General features: G+C 41.0%; 1 protein-coding gene across 1 annotated transcript in view; it reads right to left on the reverse strand.

Moving 5' to 3' along the window:
• Positions 1-3,983: 3,983 nt before the first annotated feature.
• The window catches only part of LOC115156182 (ly6/PLAUR domain-containing protein 1-like), a 48,770-nt gene continuing 29,888 nt past the window's right edge, over positions 3,984-22,865 (reverse strand). The window contains exon 3 of the mRNA XM_029703538.1: positions 3,984-4,695. Within this exon, the coding sequence (XP_029559398.1) occupies positions 4,439-4,695 (257 nt within the window). The 3' untranslated portion in view covers positions 3,984-4,438. The remainder of the gene's footprint in view (positions 4,696-22,865) is intronic.

A 22,865-nucleotide genomic window follows, 5' to 3' on the forward strand; every position in this document is an offset into this window, starting at 1 on the left:
ATAGGCGTAGAGGCCCATTATCAGCAACCATCACTCCTGTGATCCAATTGCACATTGTGTTAGCTAATCCAAGTTTATCATTTTAAAAGGCTAATTGATCATTAGAAAACCATTTTGCAATTATGTTAGCACAGCTGAAAACTGCTGTGCTAATTAAAGAAGCAATAAAACCAGCCTTCTTTAGACTAGTTGAGTATCTGGAGCATCAGCATTTTTGGGTTCGATTACAGGCTCAAAATGGCCAGAAACAAATACCTTTCTTCTGAAACGTGTCAGTCTATTCTTGTTCTGAGAAATGAAGGCTTGCGTGAAATTGCCAAGAAACTGAACATCTCGTACAGCGCTGTGTACTACTCCCTTCATAGAACAGCGCAAACTGTCTCTAACCAGAATAGAAAGAGGAATGGGAGGCCCCGTTGCACAACTGAGCAAGAGGACAAGTACATTAGTGTGTCTAGTTTAAGAAACTCACAAGTCCTCAACTGGCAGCTTCATTAAATAGTACCAGCAAAACACCAGTCTCAACGTCAACAGTGGCGAGGCAACTCTGTGATGCTGGCCTTGTAGGCAGAGTTGCAAAGAAAAAGCCATATCTCAGACTGTCCAAAAGAAAAGATTAAGATTGGCAAAAGAACACTGGACAGAGGAACTCTGCCTAGAAGGCCAGCATCCCGGAGTCGCCTCTTCACTGGTAGCTAATAATGGGCCTCTGTACCCCTACGTAGATATTCCATTTAAAAAAATCTGCTGTTTCCAGCTACAATAGTAATTTACAACATTAACAATGTATTCACTGTATTTCTGATCAATTTGATGTTATTTTAATGGAATTTTGTTTTGCTTTTCTTTCAAAAACAAGGACATTTCTAAGTGACCCCAAACTTTTGAACAGTAGTGTACGTTGTCTTTATATTATTGTAGTCTTGTCTTGAAAATAAACTTTAGTATATACTGTACCTAAACAGTACCAACAAGAAAAAAAGTGACATGCTGGGAGAACGACGTGGTTTACTTTCCTCCAAATCATTGATCAGTGATAATTCACTAACGGAACCTCAATATGATAACCTACCGTAGGCATGTGGTCACATTATGAAAATGGATGGATAATAGCGTCAAATCGCTAAAAAGTGCAAAGGAGCACGCATGCAATGAAAATGGATTTATAAAAGGAATAAAGTGCAAATCTAAAAGTAATCTAAAGTTTCCTTTATATTGAACCCTACATTAGTGTATATTAGACAGTATATTAGAATCATGCTCACAAAAAGCTATGCGCTTTTACACATTAGTTTGGACAATTTCTGCACTTTATTGATAGCTGCAAAATACCCCCAAGCCATAAGACTGCTGAACAATTAATCAAAAGGCTACACAGACTATTTGCATTGATCCCCCCCATATTACCTCAACTAACCTGTACCCCCGCACATTGACTCAGTACTGGTACCCCCTGTACATAGCCTCGTTATTGTAACTTTTTTTAACTTTAGTTTATTCAGTAAATATTTTCTTAACTCTTATTTTCTAAAAATTGCATTGTTGGTTAAGGGCTTGTAAGTAAGCCCTTAACCTGTTGTATTTGGCGCATGTGACAAATACAATTTCATTTGATAAACGTGACTAAATATGTTTCTTGGCTTCGGTTATGAAGTAGAATTGATGTGGTGAGTCAAATACAGTCAAGAATGACTTCTAGGTGACCATAAAAGTTGAACCCAAGGAGAGCCACTAAGCTGTCTTCTCTATCACTGTATTCCTCTCAATCTGAGAGGAATACAGTGTATCTTCCAACAAAGACAGCAACAATCTGTCACAAGCTGATTTGTAAGTGTGGTGCCTCTACAGACTAAAGACGTGAGGTGTCTAACATATTACATGCAGTCAAAGCACAGTCAAGATCATTTTTACCAATTTCATCTCATACTGTACATTTAAAAAGTTGGAACATTGGAAAAGGTTCGTATTGGATGTGTTGATTACAGTGATTTGTTTCCTTGACAAGAGAAACCCTTCTCCATACTGTAACTCATATTATCACATTCACAAAATGTTCTCAACACTGTTCATCATGACCTGGTGACTGCATTGTACATTGTGTCCAAAGTATTCTTTTTTTTCCATTGATTTGCATGGCATCCATAACTGACCACTGACAGAGTTGACGACTTCCTAAAATAGATGCCGTAATCCAAAAAATGGTCAGCTTTGTTGGTTTATTAGTGTTTTTATTCATCTTGTGTCTGTAGTCCAGTTCAGCTTTATAGCACGATTCACAATTAGAGACAACATTCCCGTTGTCGCAGAGACTCAATCAGAAATTAACATTTGTACAGTAGCACGCAAAATTTTGCGCTTCAGCGATACCGATTGAATAGAGCCCTTACTGTACAAATATACCTCTTCCAGCTCATCAACAAATATACAGTTGAAGTCGGAAGTTTACATACACTTAGCTAGGAGTCATTAAAACTTGTTTTTCAACCACTCCTCAAATTTCTTGTTAACAAACTATAGTTTTGGCAAGTCGGTTAGGACATCTACTTTGTGCATGACACAAGTAATTTTTCCAACAATTGTTTAGACAGATTATTTCACTTATAATTCACTGTATCACAATTCCAGTGGGTCAGAAGTTTGGAACATTCCAGAAAATGTCATGGCTTTAGAAGCTTCTGATAGGCTAATTGACATCATTTGAGTCAATAGGAGGTGTACCTGTGGATGTATTTCAAGGCCTACCTTCAAACCCAGTGCTTCTTTGCTTGACATCATGGGAAAATCTAAAGAAAAATCTAAAATCTAAAGAAAAAGACCTCAGAAAAGAAATTGTAGACCGCCACAAGTCTGGTTCATCCTTGGGAGCAATTTCAAAACGCCTGAAGGTACCACGTTCATCTGTACAAACAATAGTACGCAAGTATAAACACCATGGGACCACGCGGCCGTCATACCACTCAGGAAGGAGACGCGTTCTGTCTCCTAGACATGAACGTACTTTGGTGTGAAAAGTGAAAATCAATCCCAGAACAACAGCAACAGACCTTGTGAAGATGCTGGAGGAAACAGGTACAAAAGTATCTAAATCCACAGTAAAACAAGTCCTGTATTGACATATCCTGAAAGGCCGGTCAGCAAGGAAGAAGCCACTGCTCCAAAACTGCCATTAAAAAGCCAGACTACGGTTTGCAACTGCACATGGGGACAAAGATTGTACTTTTTGTAGAAATGTCCTCTGGTCTGATGAAACAAAAATTAGAACTGTTTGGCCATAATGACCATCGTTATGTTAGGAGGAAAAAGGGGGAGGCTTGCAAGCCGAAGAACACCATCCCAACCGTGAAGAAAGCACAGGGGTGGCAGCATCTTGTTGTGGGGGTGCTTTGCTGCAGGAGGGACTGGTGCACTTCACAAAATAGATGGCTTCATGAGGCAGGAAAATTATGTGGATCTATTGAAGCAACATCTCAAGACATCAGTCTGGAAGTTAAAGCTTGGTCGCAAATGGGTCTTCCAAATTGACAATGACCCCAAGAATACTCCTAAAGTTGTGGCAAACTGGCTTAAGGACAACAAAGTCAAGGTATTGGAGTGGCCATCACAAAGCCCTGACCTCAATCCCATAGAAAATTTGTGGGCCGAACTGAAAAAGCGTGTGCGAGCAAGGCGGCCTACAAACCTGACTCAGTTACACCAGCTCTGTCAGGAGGAATGGGCCAAAATTCACCCAACTTATTGTTGGAAGCTTGTGGAAGGCTACCCGAAACGTTTGACCCAAGTTAAACAATGTAAAGGCAATGTCACCAAATACTAATTGAGTGTATGTAAACTTCTGGCCCACTGGAAATGTGATGAAAGAAATTAAAGCTGAAATAAATCCTTCTCTCTACTATTATTCTGACATTTCACATTCTTAAAATAAAAGTGGTGATCCTAACTGACCTATGACAGGGAATTTTTACTAGGATTAAATGTCAGGAATTGTGAAAAACTGAGTTTAAATGTATTTGGCTAAGGTGTATGTAAACTTCCGACTTCAACTGTACATATTACCTTGTAGTGCCCTCAGTTGGCAAGTCATTATCTGTCAATCAGTGATGGCAATGTAAAGATCAGCCCCATAGAGTCCACAGAAAAAAATGTGACCCATTGGAAGTGATATTGCTCCATGGCCACCTCACTTCCACTCGCCAAAGTCCTTTCATGTGGTGCATATGACTGACACTATAACCATATTTGGGAGGTTCCTTCAGAACCTTTCTTCAATCCATGACCCTCGACCTTTAGTTGCTGTCCTTATTAGGACATCATCTAAATACAGTGTCTATGTTAGGACAGCGTCATATATCCATTGACGATATGGACACCGTATAGGCAGGCAAGCCTAAAGAATTTGAACCACAGTCTTGATGAGACCAAACCAGCCAATCGTAGGCTCTCAGCTGAATATGGAGGGTGGGCGCAGGAGGAAGGGAAGAAAAAGGAGGGAGAGGCTGTGTAGTGGGCTTAGGGACGAGGCGGCAGAGGGAAATCTGTTTCTGGAACTCTGTTTCTTCTGACGGGGTCCATTACAGAGGGGAGTGTTGCAGCAGCTGATGCACACCGAGTAGAGCTTCCCTGTGCAGAACTGCTGGTAGCCAGAGGAGGCGATGAGGCAGGCCCCAGACGAGGCGCAGGACTTGCGGTAGTGCTTCCCTGGAACAAGAACAGAAATGTGGCCATTAGATGCTGTTCTACATTCCAGAGATTTACCCAGATGCTGCCTGTGGCTTGCGGCTATCAAGAATGATGCTGCAATGTTCATGATATCGGGCTCTTGAGAATGATTTAGTAAAACATTTTGTCAGGATTAATTTGCTACACAGTCTGTTGTAGTGTAATAATTTTGTGAGAGGACAATGCTTATCTTTTAGACCTCAATGTACATGTAGACCTGTGGCATACAATGTAGGAAAGACAATTTGCCATATCAGACTGATACTTATGGGGGACTAACCAGTGTTAACAGTACATGCAAAGCATGAAATTCAGTAATAGGGAGATGCCTAACACGCAGGAGCGACCGTCGTTCAGGGTCGCCACTGTTTTGAGCCCCACCTGTTTAGCTAAAAATAAATACATATTTTACATGTTTTGCATGTTATTTTGGCATTAATACGTGTCACATATCAATTTGCAAGCAATGACATTTTTTGTTTGTTAAAAAAGCCGCATACAAACATGCTTATTTGCTTTCTTGAATAAGGCAGCTCCAAAATGCAGGTGTTTCAGCCTAGCTCAGTGCTTTCTGTAGTGGTGGGGCAGCCAGCAGAAAATACGGAGCATAGGGGTTAGTAATGTTCTCTAGTTGCACCATGATTAGCTCAGTGTTCAAATCACATTATATCTACAGTAGCTTTGATTGGACTGGACTCAACATTATACTTCCAAAATCTTAGCTAGCAAGCATCATCATAAATCAAGTCGACAAATCCTTTTCAATCCTTGTCATATGAAGACAAATTATGAAGATAAAACGTATCGGTCATCGGACAAACATTACACAAGTTAGAAATTGCAAATTCAACAATGAGTGATTTGGAAGGAATCAGTGGCTAGCTGAAAGCATTGCAAAGCAATCGCTAGCCTGCTATTCAGTGGAGTGGATGTGTGGTCCAAATCTGGGTTTAAGGTTCTCTTTTCCAAGCTTAAAAGGATAAACATTCAACATTGGCCATGCTGTCAATCCAGCATGATTTCCGCTGCTTTCAAAACAACTAGAAATTTGGAAATCACAGTCTTCAGTGAGTTCAAGACAACTGGGAACTCTGAAAAAACAAGTTTTGAACTGTCATCCAACTAGGAATTCCAAGTCGGGAACTCTGGTCTCTTTCTAAACCTCTGACCTGAAGATCCCTAAGGTTATGCTTCAACCTTTTTCCGAGTTCACAGTTGTCTTGAAAGCACCATAAATCCAAAGAATGACAGACTTTGATGACAGAATTTGCCAACGAAGGACCGCCACGCCACCTTCCTGTTCAAGTGAGCACAGCACAACGTGAGTCCAAACATGTATTGTATGCTGCAGCATAAATTATGTAATATGCCAGGGAGATATGTATACTATAGGTAAGAAACTAATACTAAGTATATGTTGTGTAGTAAACTGTTAGTAGCCCATGTGCCTCACCCTAATAATTTGGTCCCTTTTCCCCTGATAATTTAGCCTACTGTTCAGACTTGGTGCACAGGGAGAATACTGTAAGAATGGCCAATGTTCCGAATTCTGTCGCTGTACATTTCAAAGTGCTGAACAAGTAGTTATATTGACTACGTCCGTCCTAGCTCGCTCATTAATGTCTTAATTGAAATGACAGATTATCCGCCTCTTATCCGCTCGTCGTCTGCTTATGCCAAAGTTTGTACATCTCAATTGTCAGTAGAAACCACATTTGTTTAAGCAAGTCAGCCATATCACTCCCAAGTGGCACAGCGGTCTTAGGCACTGCATACCAGTGCACGAGGCATCACTGCAGTCCCTGGTTTGAATCCAGGCTGTATCACAACTGGCCGTGATTGGGAGTCCCATAGGGCGACGCACAATTGGCCCAGTGTCGTCCGGGTTTGGCCGGGGTAGGCCGTCATTGTAAATAAGAATTTGTTCTTAACTGACTTGCCTAGTTAAATAAAGGTTAAATAAAAAATGTACAGCTGTGTTTTTTTACTATTTCACTGCCAGACAAAGCTCCGCTAATAGCCAGGTGTAACAGTGGTAAGGTGTTGGACCTGCCGTTTGGACTCTGCTGTTGGGACAGCTTTAAGTAGGCCCTAACAGTTTGTGGACACCGTTTGCCACCGTTATAGTGCAATTAATGTATTGTTTAGTGTTGTGGCTTTGCTGGCATGTATCTAAAACCCTTTTTTTGAGTTTGCCCCATGAAGATTTACATGCTAAAATTGCCATTGCTAAAACGCAAAACAATGTCGTAAAGAAACGGTTCACAGTTGGCAGCTATTTTTAAAAACGCTATTGTAAATCCACTTCTCTCCCCAACTGGTATCAAACATTAAATTCTGAACAGATGAAGTTTAGCCTACAACATTATGGCTTTGTGGGCTAAAAACAAGGGGATATCCTACCACACCACAAAGACACTGGGTCATCAAACCTGACTCACGTCTTTACAGGACGAACACGTCAGTGTAAGTTACATGCAGAGCTGTCAGGTGGTGGAACGCTGTGCTTAAATGCAAGACAATAGCGTTCTCCTTTTCTTTGGGGAGACTAGCAAGTAAACAAGGCATCTGAAAATTGACTTGAAAGGGGCAACAATAGATATGTTATTCCAGTACTCACATTCTTTAAAGAAGCATTTTACTCAAAAAACATGTTTTCATTTCCTGTCAGTTCACCATTTATATTGTCTCAAAATAGCATTATTTTGTCCATACGAATATCATTACAGCTACCTATCATTATAGCAGACCTGTTTTTACTTCCCAAAAAAGTCTGTCAAAACGTATCATAAGACCTTTTGCCCTTATTTGATGGCTATCAAATAATCTGTTCTCCTGAATAGAAAGTATCCTGCAGCTACAGACTCCGTACCAAAGATGACCCAGTTTATTAAAGCCATCTTTTAAAAAAACTTGTTGACTTACCTTTGTATTTAACTCACGTCGAGAGAATTCCTGTGGTACTTAGTGGCGGCATATTTCGGACTCCAATCCTGGCAAAAGCAGCTGAGTGGGTGAATTTCTATCGTTTTCATTTAAACTCCTAAACCCTTGTCACCTGTCACCATTACACAATCTATTGACGAACCACAGTTCATTCTGTCACACACGTTGTTTCCACGTCATTTCAACCAAAAAATTAAATGTGATGGTTGAGTCAACTTGGAAAATTGATTGGATTTGCAAAAAGTAATCAACGTTAAAGGAATTTAGTATTTTCTTTCACCCATCTCTTAAAACCTAAATCCAATGACATGGTGACATTTTTTGTTTATTTCACGTTGAATTCACGTTAGTTGACAACTCAACCGAATAAAAATCAAAACTAGACGTTGAACTGATGTCTGTGCCTATAGGAAGACTTCATTTCAGATGACTATATGTTAGAAAAGACACATAAAAAACACTGTCTCGCAAAATGACAAATGTTTAATTGAGACTTGAAACTATCCCTACTACGATATATTGAATAAGCTAAATATGAGGAACAATATATTATAAATCAAAATTTCAGCTGTAGAAAAGGATGCTGGGGAATATGCAAATGTTTGTGCACGTGTTTCTGAAAATATACTTAAAATATATTTTGTGGACATAAGTATACTTTCAAAAAAGTATATTTAAGTATATTTTCTTGAGATATGAAAAAGTATACTCTCAGGAGTGCAATAAACAACCGTTATTGTCAACTTTCTCTGCACTCATCTGAACAGGAATTCAGAAAGTACAGTGCCTGCCAAAAGTATTCATACGCCTTGGATTTATTCAAATGTTGTTAAAAATGTGGATTAAAATGGATTTCATTGTAATTTTTGTCAACAATCTACACAAAAATACTTGAATGTCGAAGTGGAAGATTTCTATTTATTTTTTAAAAGATTGATAGAAATTAAGTAACTAAAATTGTCATTGCATACATGCTAGAAACACCGTCGGCAGCGATTACAGCGGTGAGTCTTCTTGGGTAAGTCTCTAAGAGCTTTTACACACCTGGATTGTGCAATATTAGCCCTTCATTATTTTCATAATTCTTCAAGCTCTGTCTAGATGTTGGTGCTCATGCCTACACAGGAAATTTAAAGCGAGCAGATTTTTGTCACAACTGTAACTTGAACCCACTCAGGAACCTCCACTGTCTTCTTGGTAAGCAACTCCAGTGTAGATTTGGCTTTGTGTTGTAGGTTACTGTCCTGCTGAAAGGTGAATTCAAATCAAATAAAACTTTATTGGTCACATACACGTGTTTAGCAGAGGTTATTGCGGGTGTAGCGAAATGCTTGTGCTTCTAACAAGTAATATCTAAGAATTTCACAACATATACCCAATATACACAAATCTAAGTAAAGGAATGGAATTAAGAATATATAAATATATGGACGAGCAATGTCAGAGCGGTATAGACTAAGATACAGTAGAATAGTATAGAATACAGTATATACACATATTAGATGAGTAATGCAAGATATGCAAACATTATTAAAGTGACATCAAAGTGACTAGTGTTCCATTTATTAAAGTGGCCAATGATTTCAAGTCTGTCTATATAGGCAGCAGCCCCTTTGTGCTAGTGATGGCTATTTAACAGTCTGATGGCCATGAGATTGAAAAACAGCTTCTGTCTCTCGGTCCCAGCTAGGATGCACCTGTACTGACCGCGCCTTCTGGATGATAGCAAGTGAACAGGCAGTGGCTACGGTGGTTGATGTCCATGATGACCTTTCTGGCCTTCCTGTGACATCGTGTGCTGTAGGTGTCCTGTTGTAGGATTTTGCCTGTACTTAGCGCCATCCCTTTTCTTTTTATCTGGAAAAACTTCCCAGTATTTTGCCTATGTAAAGCATACCCATACCATGATGCAGCCACCACCATGCTTGAAAATAAGGTGGCAGTTACTCAGTGATGTGTTGGATTTGCCCCAAACATAAGACTTTGCATTTATTCTGTATATTTGTATTATTTCACTCATTTAAATCATTAAATGTGAGTCAATACAATGTTGTTGATCCATCCTCAGTTCTACCATCACATCCATTGAATGAGTGTGTTTAAGTTTAATGATTGTAAACATAGTATACCAAGAGACAATGAATATGAATTACACATTTAATAAGTGTGTTGAAATGTAAGGATAGTATATTTATAAACTCAGAAACAAGTCCCTTTTTCAGGACCCTGTCTTTCATTGATAATTCGTAAAAATCCAAATAACTTCACAGATCTTCATTGTAAAGGACTAAAACTGTTTCCCATGCTTGTTCAATGAAACAAACAATTAATGAACACGCACTTGTGGAACGGTCATTAAGACACTAACAGCTTACAGATGGTAGGCAATTAAGGTCACAGTTATGAAAACTTAGGACACTAAAGAGGCCTTTCTACTGACTCTGAAAAACACCAAAAGAAAGATGCCCTGGGTCCCTGCTCATTTGCGTGAATGTGCCTTAGGCATGCTGCAAGGAGGCATGAGGACTGCAGATGTGGCCAGGGCAATAAATTGCAAAGTCCGTACTGTGAGATGCCTAAGACAGAGCTACAGAGAGACAGGACGGACAGTTGATTGTCCTCGCAGTGGCAGACAATGTTTAACAACACCTGCACAGGATCGGTACATCCGAACATCACCTCTGCGGGACAGGTACAGGATGGCAACAACTGCCCCAGTTACACCAGGAACGCACAATCCCTCCATCAGTGCTCAGACTGTCCGCAATAGGCTGAGAGAGGCTGGACAGGGCTTGTAGGCCTGTTGTAAGGCAGGTCATCACCAGACATCACCGGCAACAACGTCACCTATGGGCACAAACCCCCCGTCGCTGGACAAGACAGGACTGGCACAAGGTGCTCTTCACTAACGGGTCACGGTTTTGTCTCACCAGGGGTGATGGTCGGATTCGCGTTTATCGTCGAAGGAATGAGCGTTACACCGAGGCCTGTACTCTGGAGTGGGATCGATTTGGAGGTGGAAGGTACCTCATGGTCTGGGGCGGTGTGTCAAAGCATCATCAGACTGAGCTTTGTGTCATTGCAGGCAATCTCAACGCTGTGCGTTACAGGGAAGACATCCTCCTCCCTCATGTTGTACCCTTCCTGCAGGCTCATCCTCCCATGACCCTCCAGCATGACAATGCCACCAGCCATACTGCTCGTTCTGTGTGTGATTTCCTGCAAGACAGGAATGTCAGTGTTCTCACATGGCCAGTGAAGAGCCCGGATCTCAATCCCATTGAGCACGTCTGGGACCTGTTGGATCGGAGGGTGAGGGCTAGGGCCATTCCCCCCAGAAATGTCCAGGAACTGGCAGGTGCCTTGGTGGAAGAGTGAGGTAACATCTTACAGCAAGAACTGGCAAATCTGGTGCAGTCGATGAGGAGGAGATGCATGCACTGCAGTACTTAATGCAGCTGGTGGCCACACCCAATACTGACTGTTACTTTTGATTTTGACCCCCCCCCTTTGTTCAGGGACGCATTATTCTATTTCTGTTAGTCACATGTCTATGGAACTTGTTCAGTTTATGTCTCAGTTGTTGAATCTTATGTTTATAAACACAGTTGACAGTGAGAGGACATTTCTTATTTCTGTATATTTAAGTATACTTGATATATTAAAATACTTTTTTTCCCACTTAGGATCTAATTTAAAATCAGCCAGGTTTAACAAAATTGTTTGTCTGATGGTTATTTTCCATTTAGTGTTAATGTCTAACAGGTTACTGTGTTATGTTATCATTTCACTGTATAGGCAACAATGTCATATTGCAAGTACACAGACCCATGACTTGTTCCTAATCTAATTCAAGGAAAAACGGTCACGAGTCAAAATACAGACAACTCAAATCTCAGTGTGTACGCGACCATTCAGAAAACAAGAAAATGTGCACCTACAAAAGTCTTGACGTCGGTGTTAGTCAAGCCCAATAGACTACATACATGCCTGAATGTCAAAGTATAAATACTACCGGTGCTAGCAAACCTTTGAACATTGTGTCAAAACAAATGTTGGTGCCGAGAAAGTGCTCAGCTGACACCTTGTCTCAGAAAGCCCATCTAGCATTCCTATGTGTGTGCCATTTCAACCATGGAGTTTACACTGTCACGGTGCCTTTCCATTATAAAAGTGGAAACTGAGGCGGTGACATAATTCCAATTAAAGGTCTTTGTCCACATATGTCATCTCAGTGGCATCCTAAGCAGGTAAACATAACAGTTTTTGAAAAGTTCTGGAAAAAAATAAGATCTTCGATGAGTAGTCCATGACAGCATAGCAACCAGAGAAGTATGCAATAGTTTGTTTTCTATTGTCAGGCTACAACATGAAATAAACTAAATTCAAGAACAATTCAAACTGTCACCTTGTGTTTGATGTACGTACCTAATGTCCAATAATTGGTACTTCGTGAGATCATAGAAATATGCATAACATCCTTTTAAGATATTATTTCAATAATATGGATGACTGCATGTATCATCCTGAACTTTGTATACGATACTGAGGCACTGTTTGCCATCATTTAGATTAGAAGTCAAATAAAATAAAAGCAATTTTTTTAGCAGATGTTATTGCGGGTGTAGCGAAACGCTTGTGTTTCTAGGCCAACACGTGCAGTAATATCTAACAATTTCACAACAATGCACACATATCTAAAGTAAAGGAATGGAATTAAGAATATATAAATATTTGGACGAGTAATGTCGGTGCGACTAAAATGCAGTAAAATAGAATAAAGTATAACCATATGAAATGAGTAATGCAAAATATGTAAACATTGTTAAAGTGACTAGTGTTCCATTATTAAAGTGTCCAGGGATTTCAAGTCTAAGTATATAGGGCAGCAGCCTTTAAGGTGCTAGTGATGGCTATTTAACAGTCTGATGGCCTTGAGATTGAAAAACAGATTCTGTCTCTCGGTCCCAACTTTAATGCACTTGTACTGACCTCACCTTCTGGATGATAGCGGGGTGAACAGGCAGTGGCTCAGGTGGTTGTTGTCCTTGGTCTTTTTGGCCTTCCTGTGACATCGGGTGCTGTTGGTATCCTGGAGGGCAGGTAGTTTGCCCCTGGTTATGCATTGGGCAGACCACCCTCTGGAGAGCCCTATGGTTGCAGACCACCCTCTGGAGAGCCCTATGGTTGCGGGTGGTGCAGTTGCCGTACCAGGCGGTAATAAAGCCCAACAGGATGCTCTCAATTGTGCATCTGTAGATGTTTGTGAGGGTTTTAGGTGCCAAACCAAATTTATTCAGCCTCCTGAGGTTGAAGAGGTGCTGTTGCGCCTTCTTCACCACACTGTCTGTGTGGGTGGACCATTTCAGTTTGTCAGTGATGTGTACGCCAAGGAACTTGAAGCTTTCCACGTTCTCCACTGCGGTCCTGTCGATGTGGATAGGGGAGTGCAACCTCTGCTGTTTCCTGAAGTCCACGATCAGCTCCTTTGTTTTGTTGACATTGAGTGAGAGGTTCATTTCTTGGCACCTCCTCCCTGTAGGCTGTCTCGTCATTGTTGGTAATCAGGCATACTACTTTTGTGTCGTCTGCAAACTTCATGATTGAGTTGGAGGCGTGCGTGGTCACGCAGTCATGGGTGAACAAGGAGTACAGGAAGGGGCTGAGCACACACACCTTTGTAGTGCCCCTTTGTTGAGGATTAGCGAAGTGGAGGTGTTATTTCCTACCTTCACCACCTGGTGGCGGTTCATCAGGAAGTCCAGGACCCAATTGCACAGGGCGGGGTTCATACCCAGGGCCCCAAGCTTAATGATGAGCTTGGAGGGTACTATGGTTTTGAATGCTGAGCTACATGTATAGTCAATGAACAGCATTCTTACATAGGTATTCCCCTTGTCCAGATGGGATAGGGCAGTGTGATGGCGATTGCATGGTCTGTGGATCTATTGGGGCAGTAAGCAAATTTAAGTGATTCTAGGGTGTCAGGTAAGGTAGAGGTGATAAGATCCTGACTAGTCTCTCAAAGCACTTCATGATGACAGAGGTGAGTGCTATGGGGCAATAGTCATTTAGTTCAGTTACCTTTGCTTTCTTGGGTACAGGAATGGTGGACATCTTGAAGCATGTGGGGACATTGAATATATCCGGAAACACTCCAGCCAGCTGGTCTGCGCATGCTCTGATGACGCGACTAGAGATGCTGTCTGGGCCGGCAGCCTTGCGAGGGTTAACACGCTTTAAAGTCACAGTGCCACTACACCTTTATATATTATGCATTATGATTGTATTCCATACCACCAGTAATGCAGTTGTAACTCAAAAAGTGTGTGTGTTTGATGAGCTGGGTATGTTTGGTCAATATCATTACAATAAATCTCACAACACAAGGCAACGGTGAAACACTCAATTCATATTGCACAAACGACCATAAAGATTTCAGAAGCAATCGTGTTTATACCATTTTTCAGCTAGAGGGATTTCATTCCAATTTCAGAGTGGAACTCCAAAGTGTCTGTAGCACTACCCAGTCTAAAATATAATGTTGAGATGGTCCATTTTTTACTCTTTGCCCACAGACTAAGTGCTCCCAAACACTAATGAGAAATGCTATGGTTGGCTGCAGGAACAGCAGCAAACAATCATACATCTCAACCCTTGTGTGGATCGGTAGGATTTAACTTTTATATGAGAGTTCTGCTGTGCCATTAAAGCAGAGAAGCAGACACCCCTACTCAATGACCTTCGCAAACTAGCCCCCCCAAAAAGCATGTGGCTAGAACATCTACTGTGGTTTAATAAAGGCACTGCAATGTATTTCAGCACAAGCAATCAATATTCTATAGTTATAGATAGTAACTGCCATCTTGGAGCTGGCTGAGACATCCTTGAAGGGCTCACTGTGTAAAAACAAACTCAGCAAAAAAAGAAAACGTTCTCTCACGCAACTGCGTATATTTTTAGCAAAATTAACATGTGTAAATATTTGTATGAACATAACAAGATTCAACAACAGACATAAACTGAACAAGTTCCACAGACATGTGACTAACACAAATTGAATAATGTGTGCCTGAACAAAGGGGGAGGGGGGGGCAAAATCCAAAGTAACAGTCAGCATCTGGTGTGGCCACTAGATGCACTAAGTACAGCAGTGCATCTCCTCATGGACTGCACCAGATTTGCCAGTTCTTCCTGTGAGATGTTACCCCACTCTTCCAAGGCACCTGCAAGTTCCCGGACATTTCTGGGGAAATGGCCCTAGCCCTCCGATCCAGCAGGTCCCAGACGTGCTCAATGGGATTGAGCTCTGGGCTCTTTGCTGGCCATGGCAGAACACTGACATTTCTGTATTGCAGGAAATCAGTCATACTGCTTGCTCTGTGCGTGGTGGCATTGTCATGCTGGAGGGTCATGTCAGGATGAGCCTGCAGGAAGGGTACCACATGAGGGAGGAGGATGTCTTCCCTGTAACGCACAGCGTTGAGATTGCCTGCAATAACAACAGGTGTTGCAGGTGTTGTTACACGTGGTCTGCCACTGCGAGGACGATCAGCTGTCCATCCTGTCTCCCTGTAGCGCTGTCTTAGGCGTCTCACAGTACTGACATTGCAATTTATTGCCCTGGCCACATCTGCAGTCCTCATGCCTCCTTGCAGCATGCCTAAGGCACGTTCACGCAGATGAGCAGGGACCCTGGGCATCTTTCTTTTGATATTTTTCCAGAGTCAGTAGAAAGGCCTCTTTAGTTTCCTAAGTTTTCATAAATGTGACCTTAATTACCGTCTGTAAGCTGTCAGTGTCTTAACAACTGTTCCACAGGTGCATGTTCGTTAATTTTTCATGGTTCATTGAACAAGCATGGGAAACAGTGTTTAAACCCTTTACAATGAGATCTGTGAAGTTACTTTCTACGAATTATCTTTGAAAGACAGGGACCTGAAAAAGGGACGTTTCTTTTTTTGCTGAGTTTATTCGGAGGAAGGCTATATTTCAGACTTTCAAGTGTTTACTACCAGTTTTGTATCAATCTTGACAAAGCATTAAAATGATATTGCATTAATTACATTACATCAATATAAATCTGTAATCTTGACATATACAGTCTGTATAGGAATTAATAAAAGAGGGCAGCACATTCTGTAGTTAGACCAAATGCAGGTTTGTTCACAAATAGGCTTATAAGGCTTCTACTATTATTCTGACATTTATCATTCTTAAAATAAAGTGGTGATCCTAACTGACCTAAAACAGGGAATTTGTACTAGGATTAAATGTCAGGAATTGTGAAAAACTGAGGTTAAATGTATTTGGATAAGCTGTATGTAAACTTCTGACTTCAACTGTATTAATTTCAATTATTTTTGGCAAACCCAAAGTTAATTTCTGTTTTTCATTGAAGGTTTTCTTGGTTGTAAGAAACATTTATTATTTGATATCGGTTATATGTTGGTTTTACATTGTGTGTTTTACATTCAACATGTCAACATTCAAAAAGGCACTCGCACATCTGAGCCATCTTGTTGCAGGTGCATGGTAACAACTAGATAACTTGAAAGAAAAGAAACCCGCACACTACCTGTTAGTATCAAGGCCTCTGGCCTTCGTCAGAGCTTTTTTTAAAAAAAACATTTGTTAGAGCGTCGGCTACATTACTTGGCTACTTAAAATACAACTGCATAGCTACTTCTTATTCAGGAGAGGAGAAAAAACCCGTAGACTACCAGAGTTGGTGGAGTCTGCTTCTAGCAAAATCAGTCAGCCAAAGGTAAACATGGTGGTGTTTGCCTTAGCAATCTCACTGGAATAAAGACCTCCTTCATCCCTGTCATTAATGAAAGAGATAGTGATAATACCTCATATCTCAAAATGGTACTTCTTACTGTTAGATCCCTCACTTCCAATGCAGTCATAGTCAATGAACTAAATGCTGATCATAAACTTCATGTGATTGGCCTGACTAAAACCGGTCTTAAGCGTGATGAATTTACTGCCCTAAATAAGGCTTCTCCTCATGGTTACACCAGATCCCCCCACGCATCCTGTAAAAGGTGGCGGTGTTGCCAACATCTACCGTTTTTTTACTGCATCTTGAGGTTCTAGTCATGAAATCTTTGCAGCCTACTCAACTTTTTATAGTTACTGTTTACAGGCCTCCTGGGCCATATACAGCGTTCCTCACCGAGTTCCCTGAATTCAAAATCGAACCTAGTCATGGCAGATAATATTCCAATTTTTGGTGACTTCAGTATTCACATGCAGAAGCCCACAGACCCACTCCAAAAAGGCTTTTGTGCCATTATTGACTCAGTGGGTTTTGTCCAACATGCCTCGGGACCTATGCATTGCCACAATCATACTCTGTATCTAGTTTTTTCCTCATAATCCTGGACTATTGAACAACCATCTTTTAAATCGCAACAAATAATTTGCTTACACCCCAAACAAGGATTATCATAGATGCCCTTCCAGACTCCCTTCAGCTACACAAGGACGTACAAAAATCAGATAACCATCTAAACGAGGATATAAACTTAATAATCTAGATGTGATTGTATCGCTAAAAACAAAGAAAAAGGGTCACAAGAAATGAGCTCCCTGGTGTACAGAAAATTCAGGAGCCCTGAAGAAAGCTTCCAGAAAATTGGAACGGAAATGGCGCTCCACCAAATTGGAAGTCTTCAGGCTAGCTTGGAAAGCCCATACCGTGCGATTTCGAAAACCCCTCACTGCTGCTCGATCAGCCTACTTTTCCAACCTGACTGAGGAGGATAAAAAGAATTCAAAACTAAAATGTTGATATTGTACTAAAGCTAACTAAAACACAGCATTCCCCAAGTGAAGATGGCCTTCACTTCAGCAGTGATGAATTAGTGACAAAAATATCATGATCAGTAGAAAACGAATTACGGACTCCTCTTTGAAAATGCAAATTTTAAAACTCAGTTGTATTGAGTCTGCACAGAACTGCCAGGAACACGAATCAATGAAGACAAGTTTTTAAAAATTCCTGCATATCGACACATTAACTAAAATAGTCATGGCCTCTAAACCTACCAGTCTACTGGACACTATTCCAACACCTACTTTTGAAAGAGCTACTTCCTGTGCTTGGCCCTCCTATGTTGAACATAATAAAACTGCTCTCTATCCTCCAGATGTGTACCAATCTCCCTTTTTAAAAGCAGTTGCTCTGCAACTCACTGCCTTCCTGAAGACAGATCATGAATATGAAATGCTCCAGTATGGCTGTAGAACCCATTATAGCACTGAGACCGCACTCGCGAAGGTGGTAAATTACCTTTTAATGGCGTCAGACCAAGGCTCTGCATCAGTCCTGGTGCTCCTAGTCCTTAGTGCCACTTTCAACACCGTCGATCACATTATTCTGGAGAGATTGGAAACCCTAATCGGTCTACATGGACAGGTTTTTGCCTGATTTAGATCTTATTTGTTGAAAAATACGTTTGTCTCTGTGGATGGTACATTGGTGTTCCTCAAAATTCTGTTCTAGAACCAATATTTTTTTCACTATACAGTCGTGGCCAAAAGTTTTGAGAATGACACAAATATAAATTTTCACAAAGTCTGCTGCCTCAGTGTCTCTAGATATTTTTTTCAGATGTTAGTATGGAATACTGAAGTATAATTACAAACATTTCATAAGTGTCAAAGGATTTTATTGACAATTACATGATGTTGATGCAAAGAGTTAATATTTGCAGTGTTGACTCTTTTTCAAGACCTTTGCAATCCACCCTAGCATGCTGTCAATTAACTTCTGGGCCACATCCTGACTGATGGCAGCCCATTCTTGCATAATCAATGCTTGGAGTTTGTCAGAATTTGTGGGATTAAGGTCTGGGGAGTTTCCTGGCCATGGACCCAAAATATCGATGTTTTGTTCCCCGAGCCACTTAGTTATCACTTTTGCCTTATGGCAAGGTGCTCCATCATGCTGGAAAAGGCATTGTTTGTCACCAAACTGTTCCTGGATGGTTGGGAGAAGTTGCTCTCGGAGGATGTGTTGGTACCATTCTTTATTCATGGCTGTGTTCTTAGGCAAAATTGTGAGTGAGAGCTCACTGCCTTGGCTGAGAAGCAACCCCACACATGAATGGTCTCAGGATGCTTTACGGTTGGCATGACACAGGACTGATGGTAGCGCTCACCTTGTCTTCTCCGGACAAGCTTTTTTTCTGGATGCCCCAAAATCGGAAAGGGGATTACCCCAGTCCTCAGCAGTCCAATCTCTGTACCTTTTGCTATTTTCAGGTCTCTCCAGAGATATTCGATCGGGTTCAAGTCCGGGTTCTGACTGGGCCACTCAAGGACATTCAGAGACTTGTCCCGAAGCCACTCCTGTGTTGTCTTGGCTGTGTGCTCAGGGTCGTTGTCCTGTTGGAAGGTGAACCTTTGCCCCAGTCTGAGGTCCTGAGCTCCCTGGATCAGGTTTTTATCAAGGATCTCTGTACTTCGCTCCATTCATCCTTCCCCTCGATTCTGACTATTCTCCTAGCATCTGCTACTGAAAACATACCCATTGCATGATGCTGCCACCACCATGCTTCACCATAGGGATGGTGCCAGGTTTCCTCCAAACGTGACGCTTGGCATTCAGGCCAAATAGTTCAATCTTGGTTTCATCAGACCAGAGAATCTTGTTGCTCATGGTCAGAGTCTTTAGGTGCCTTTTGGCAAAATTGAAGCGGGCAGTCATGTGACCAGCTCTAGGAAGAGTCTTGGTGGTTCTAAACTTCTTCCATTTAAGAATGATGGAGGCCATTGTATTCTTGGGGGCCTTCAATGCTGCAGAAATATTTTGGTAGCATTCCCCATATCGGTGCCTCGACACAATTCCTTTGACCTCATGGCTTTGTTTTTGCTCTGCCATGCACTGTCAACTGTGGGAACTTACATAGACAGGTGTGTACCTTTCCAAACCATGTCCAATCAATTGAATTTAACAGCAGGTGGACTTCAATCAAGTTGTAGAAACATCAAGGATGATCAATGGAAACAGGATGCACCTGAGCTCAAATTGTCCGATTTCAAAAAGGCTTTACAGCGAAAGCAAAACATTAGATTATGTTAGGAGAGTACATAGCCAAAAATAATCACACAGCCATTTTCCAAGCAAGCATATATGCCACAAAAACCCAAAACACAGCTAAATGAAGCACTAACCTTTGATGATCTTCATCAGATGACACTCCTAGGACATTATGTTATACAATACACGCATGTTTTGTTCAATCAAGTTCATATTTATATCAAAAACCAGCTTTTTACATTGGCCTGTGATGTTCAGAAAATGTATTCCCACCGAAAACCTCCGGTGAATTTACTAAATTACTCATCATAAACGTTGACAAAATACATAATTATTTTAAGAATTATAGATACAGAACTCCTTTATGCAATCGCTATGTCAGATTTTAAAATAGCTTTTCGGCGAAAGCACATTTTGCAATATTCTGAGTACATAGCTCAGCCATCACGGCTAGCTATTTTGACACCCGCCAAGTTCGGAGCACACTAAACCCAGAATTAGTATTATAAAAATTGTATTACCTTTGCTGATCTTCGTCAGAATGCACTCCCAGGACTGCTATTTCAACAAGAAATGTTTTTGTTCCAAATAATCCATAGTTATGTCCAAATACCTCCGTTTTGTTCGTGCGTTCAGGTCAATATCCAAAGGGTAACACGCGAGCGCATTTCGAGACAAAAAAATTCTAAATGTTCCATAACCGTACTTAGAAGCATGTCAAACACTGTTTAAAATCAATTTTTAATGGTATTTTTCTCGTAAAATAGCGATAATATTCCAACCGGACAATAGTGTATTCATTCAAAGAGGAAAGAAAAAACAGCGTGGTCACGTGAATGCGCATATCCAATCTCTTTGTCACCAGGCAGACCACTGAGAAACTGAGCTACTATACTCTGCCCAGAGACAGGAGACACCTCAATCCGCTTTCTGAAGGCTTTAGAGAGCCAATGGAAGCCTTAGAAAGTCCTATGTAACCCCACAGATACTGTAGTTTCGATAGAGAATCAAAAGAAGAACTACAAATTTTCAGACAGGCCACTTCCTGCTTGGAATTTTCTCAGGTTTTTGTCTGCCATATGAGTTCTGTTATACTCACAGACACCATTAAAACAGTTCTAGAAACTTCAGTGTTTTCTATCCAAATCTACTAATAATATGCATGTTCTCGTTTCTGGGCAAGAGTAGTAACCAGTTTAAATCAGGTACGTTTTTTATCCGGCTGTGAAAATACTGCCCCCTAGCCCAGACAGGTTAAGTAATAACTATATAATTCATAAAGAACTTTTCACAATCTTCAAAATGTAACATTTGTATTTATTTTTGTTGTGATAGAATGAAAGCGTACCATAACGTCCTTCAGTAGCTGAACTAAAGGCAAATGAGCCACATACAGGACTGTATGCATAAAGTGGGTACATGTGCATATAACATTTAAAAAAAAGTAAATGTGAGAGCTATAAATAGGGTCTTTTTGATCGATTAATTCACAGGTAAACAGACGGAGGGCTGTGCTTCCTCAGGTAACTTCTCACACTACATAGAAGTGCAGATACTTATCAACTATTGTTCAGTGGAAAAAATACATTCTCTCAACAGTCTTACTGATACGCTGTGGTCTGTAGGAATTCCCATTCTGGGGCAAACAGTCTGAGAAAGTTGATTTATCGAATAAATAATATGACTTGAAGCACACATCCAGTGCACCCAGCAATGTACCTAGCTCCAATGCTGGTCTACTAATGACTGTAAACATGTGAGCAGTCACCAAGAGCCAACACAAATGGGTAGGGTCAGGTCACTGCCGCCTGGTGCAGGTTCTCAACTATGTTGGTCCCAATCTGTTAGAGAAATCATTTGATTTTTAGAATATGAGGACTTGTGCAAAGCATGGAGGCACACTGACAATGCCATCACAGACTTGAAGGAGTTCCCAACTCATCCCAAACCATCTCAATTGGCTTGAGGTCGGGTGATTGTGGAGGCCAGGTCATCTGATGCAGCATTCCATCACTCCTTCTTGGTCAAATAGCCTGGAGGTGTGTTGGGTCATTGTCCTGTTGAAAAACAAATGATAGTCCCACTAAGTGCAAACCAGATGGGATGGCATATCGCTGCAGAATGCCGTGGTATGCATGCTGGTTACATGTGCCTTAAATTCTAAATAAATCACTGACCGTTTCACCAGCAAAGCACCACCACACCTCCTCCATGCTTCACGGTGGGAACCCCACATTAGTAGATCATCCGTTCACCTACTCTGCGTTTCACAAAGACACAGTGGTTGGAACCAAAAATCTCAAATTTGGACACATCAGACCAAATGACAGATTTCCAGCAGTTTAATGTCCATTGCTTGTGTTTCTTGGCCCCAGTCTCCTCTGAACAGCTGATGTTGAGACGTGTCTGTTACTTGAACTCTGTGAAGCATTTATTTGGGATGCAATCTGAGGTGCAGTTAATTGCCGATTTCTGAGGCTGGTAACTCTAATGAACTTATCCTCTGCAGCAGAGGTAACTCCAGGTCTTCCTTTCCTGTGGTGGTCCTCATCAGAGCCAGTTTCATCATAGCGCTCAATGGTTTTTGTGACTGCACTTGAAGAAACATTCAAAGTTCTTGACATTTTCCGGATTGACTGACATTCACGTCTTAAAGTAACAATGGACTGTCATTTGTCTTTGCTTATTTGAGCTGTTCTTGCCATAATATGTACTTGGTCTTTTACCAAATAGGGCCATCTTCTGTATACCACCCCTACTTTGTCACAACACAACTGATTGGCTCAAACACATGAAGGAGGAAAGAAATTCCACAAATTAACTTTTAACAAGGCACACCTGTTAATTGAAATGCATTCCAGGTGACCACCTCATGAAGCTGGTTGAGATAATGCCAAGAGAGTGCAAAGCGGTCAAAGGGAAAGGGTGGCTACTTTGAAGAATCTCAAATATAAAACAGATTGATTTGTTTAACACTTTTTTGGTTACTACATGATCCCATATGTGTTATTTCATTATCTTGATGTCTTCACTATTATTCCACAATGTTGAAAATAGTAAAAAAAAAGTAAAAAAAATTGAATGAGTAGGTGTGTCCAAACTTTAGACTGCTGCTGTATAAAAATCGTTTTTTCTTTTGTCATAATGGGGT

This window comes from Salmo trutta, chromosome 20, assembly GCF_901001165.1.
Source record: "Salmo trutta chromosome 20, fSalTru1.1, whole genome shotgun sequence".
NCBI classification, from domain to species: Eukaryota; Metazoa; Chordata; class Actinopteri; order Salmoniformes; family Salmonidae; genus Salmo; species Salmo trutta.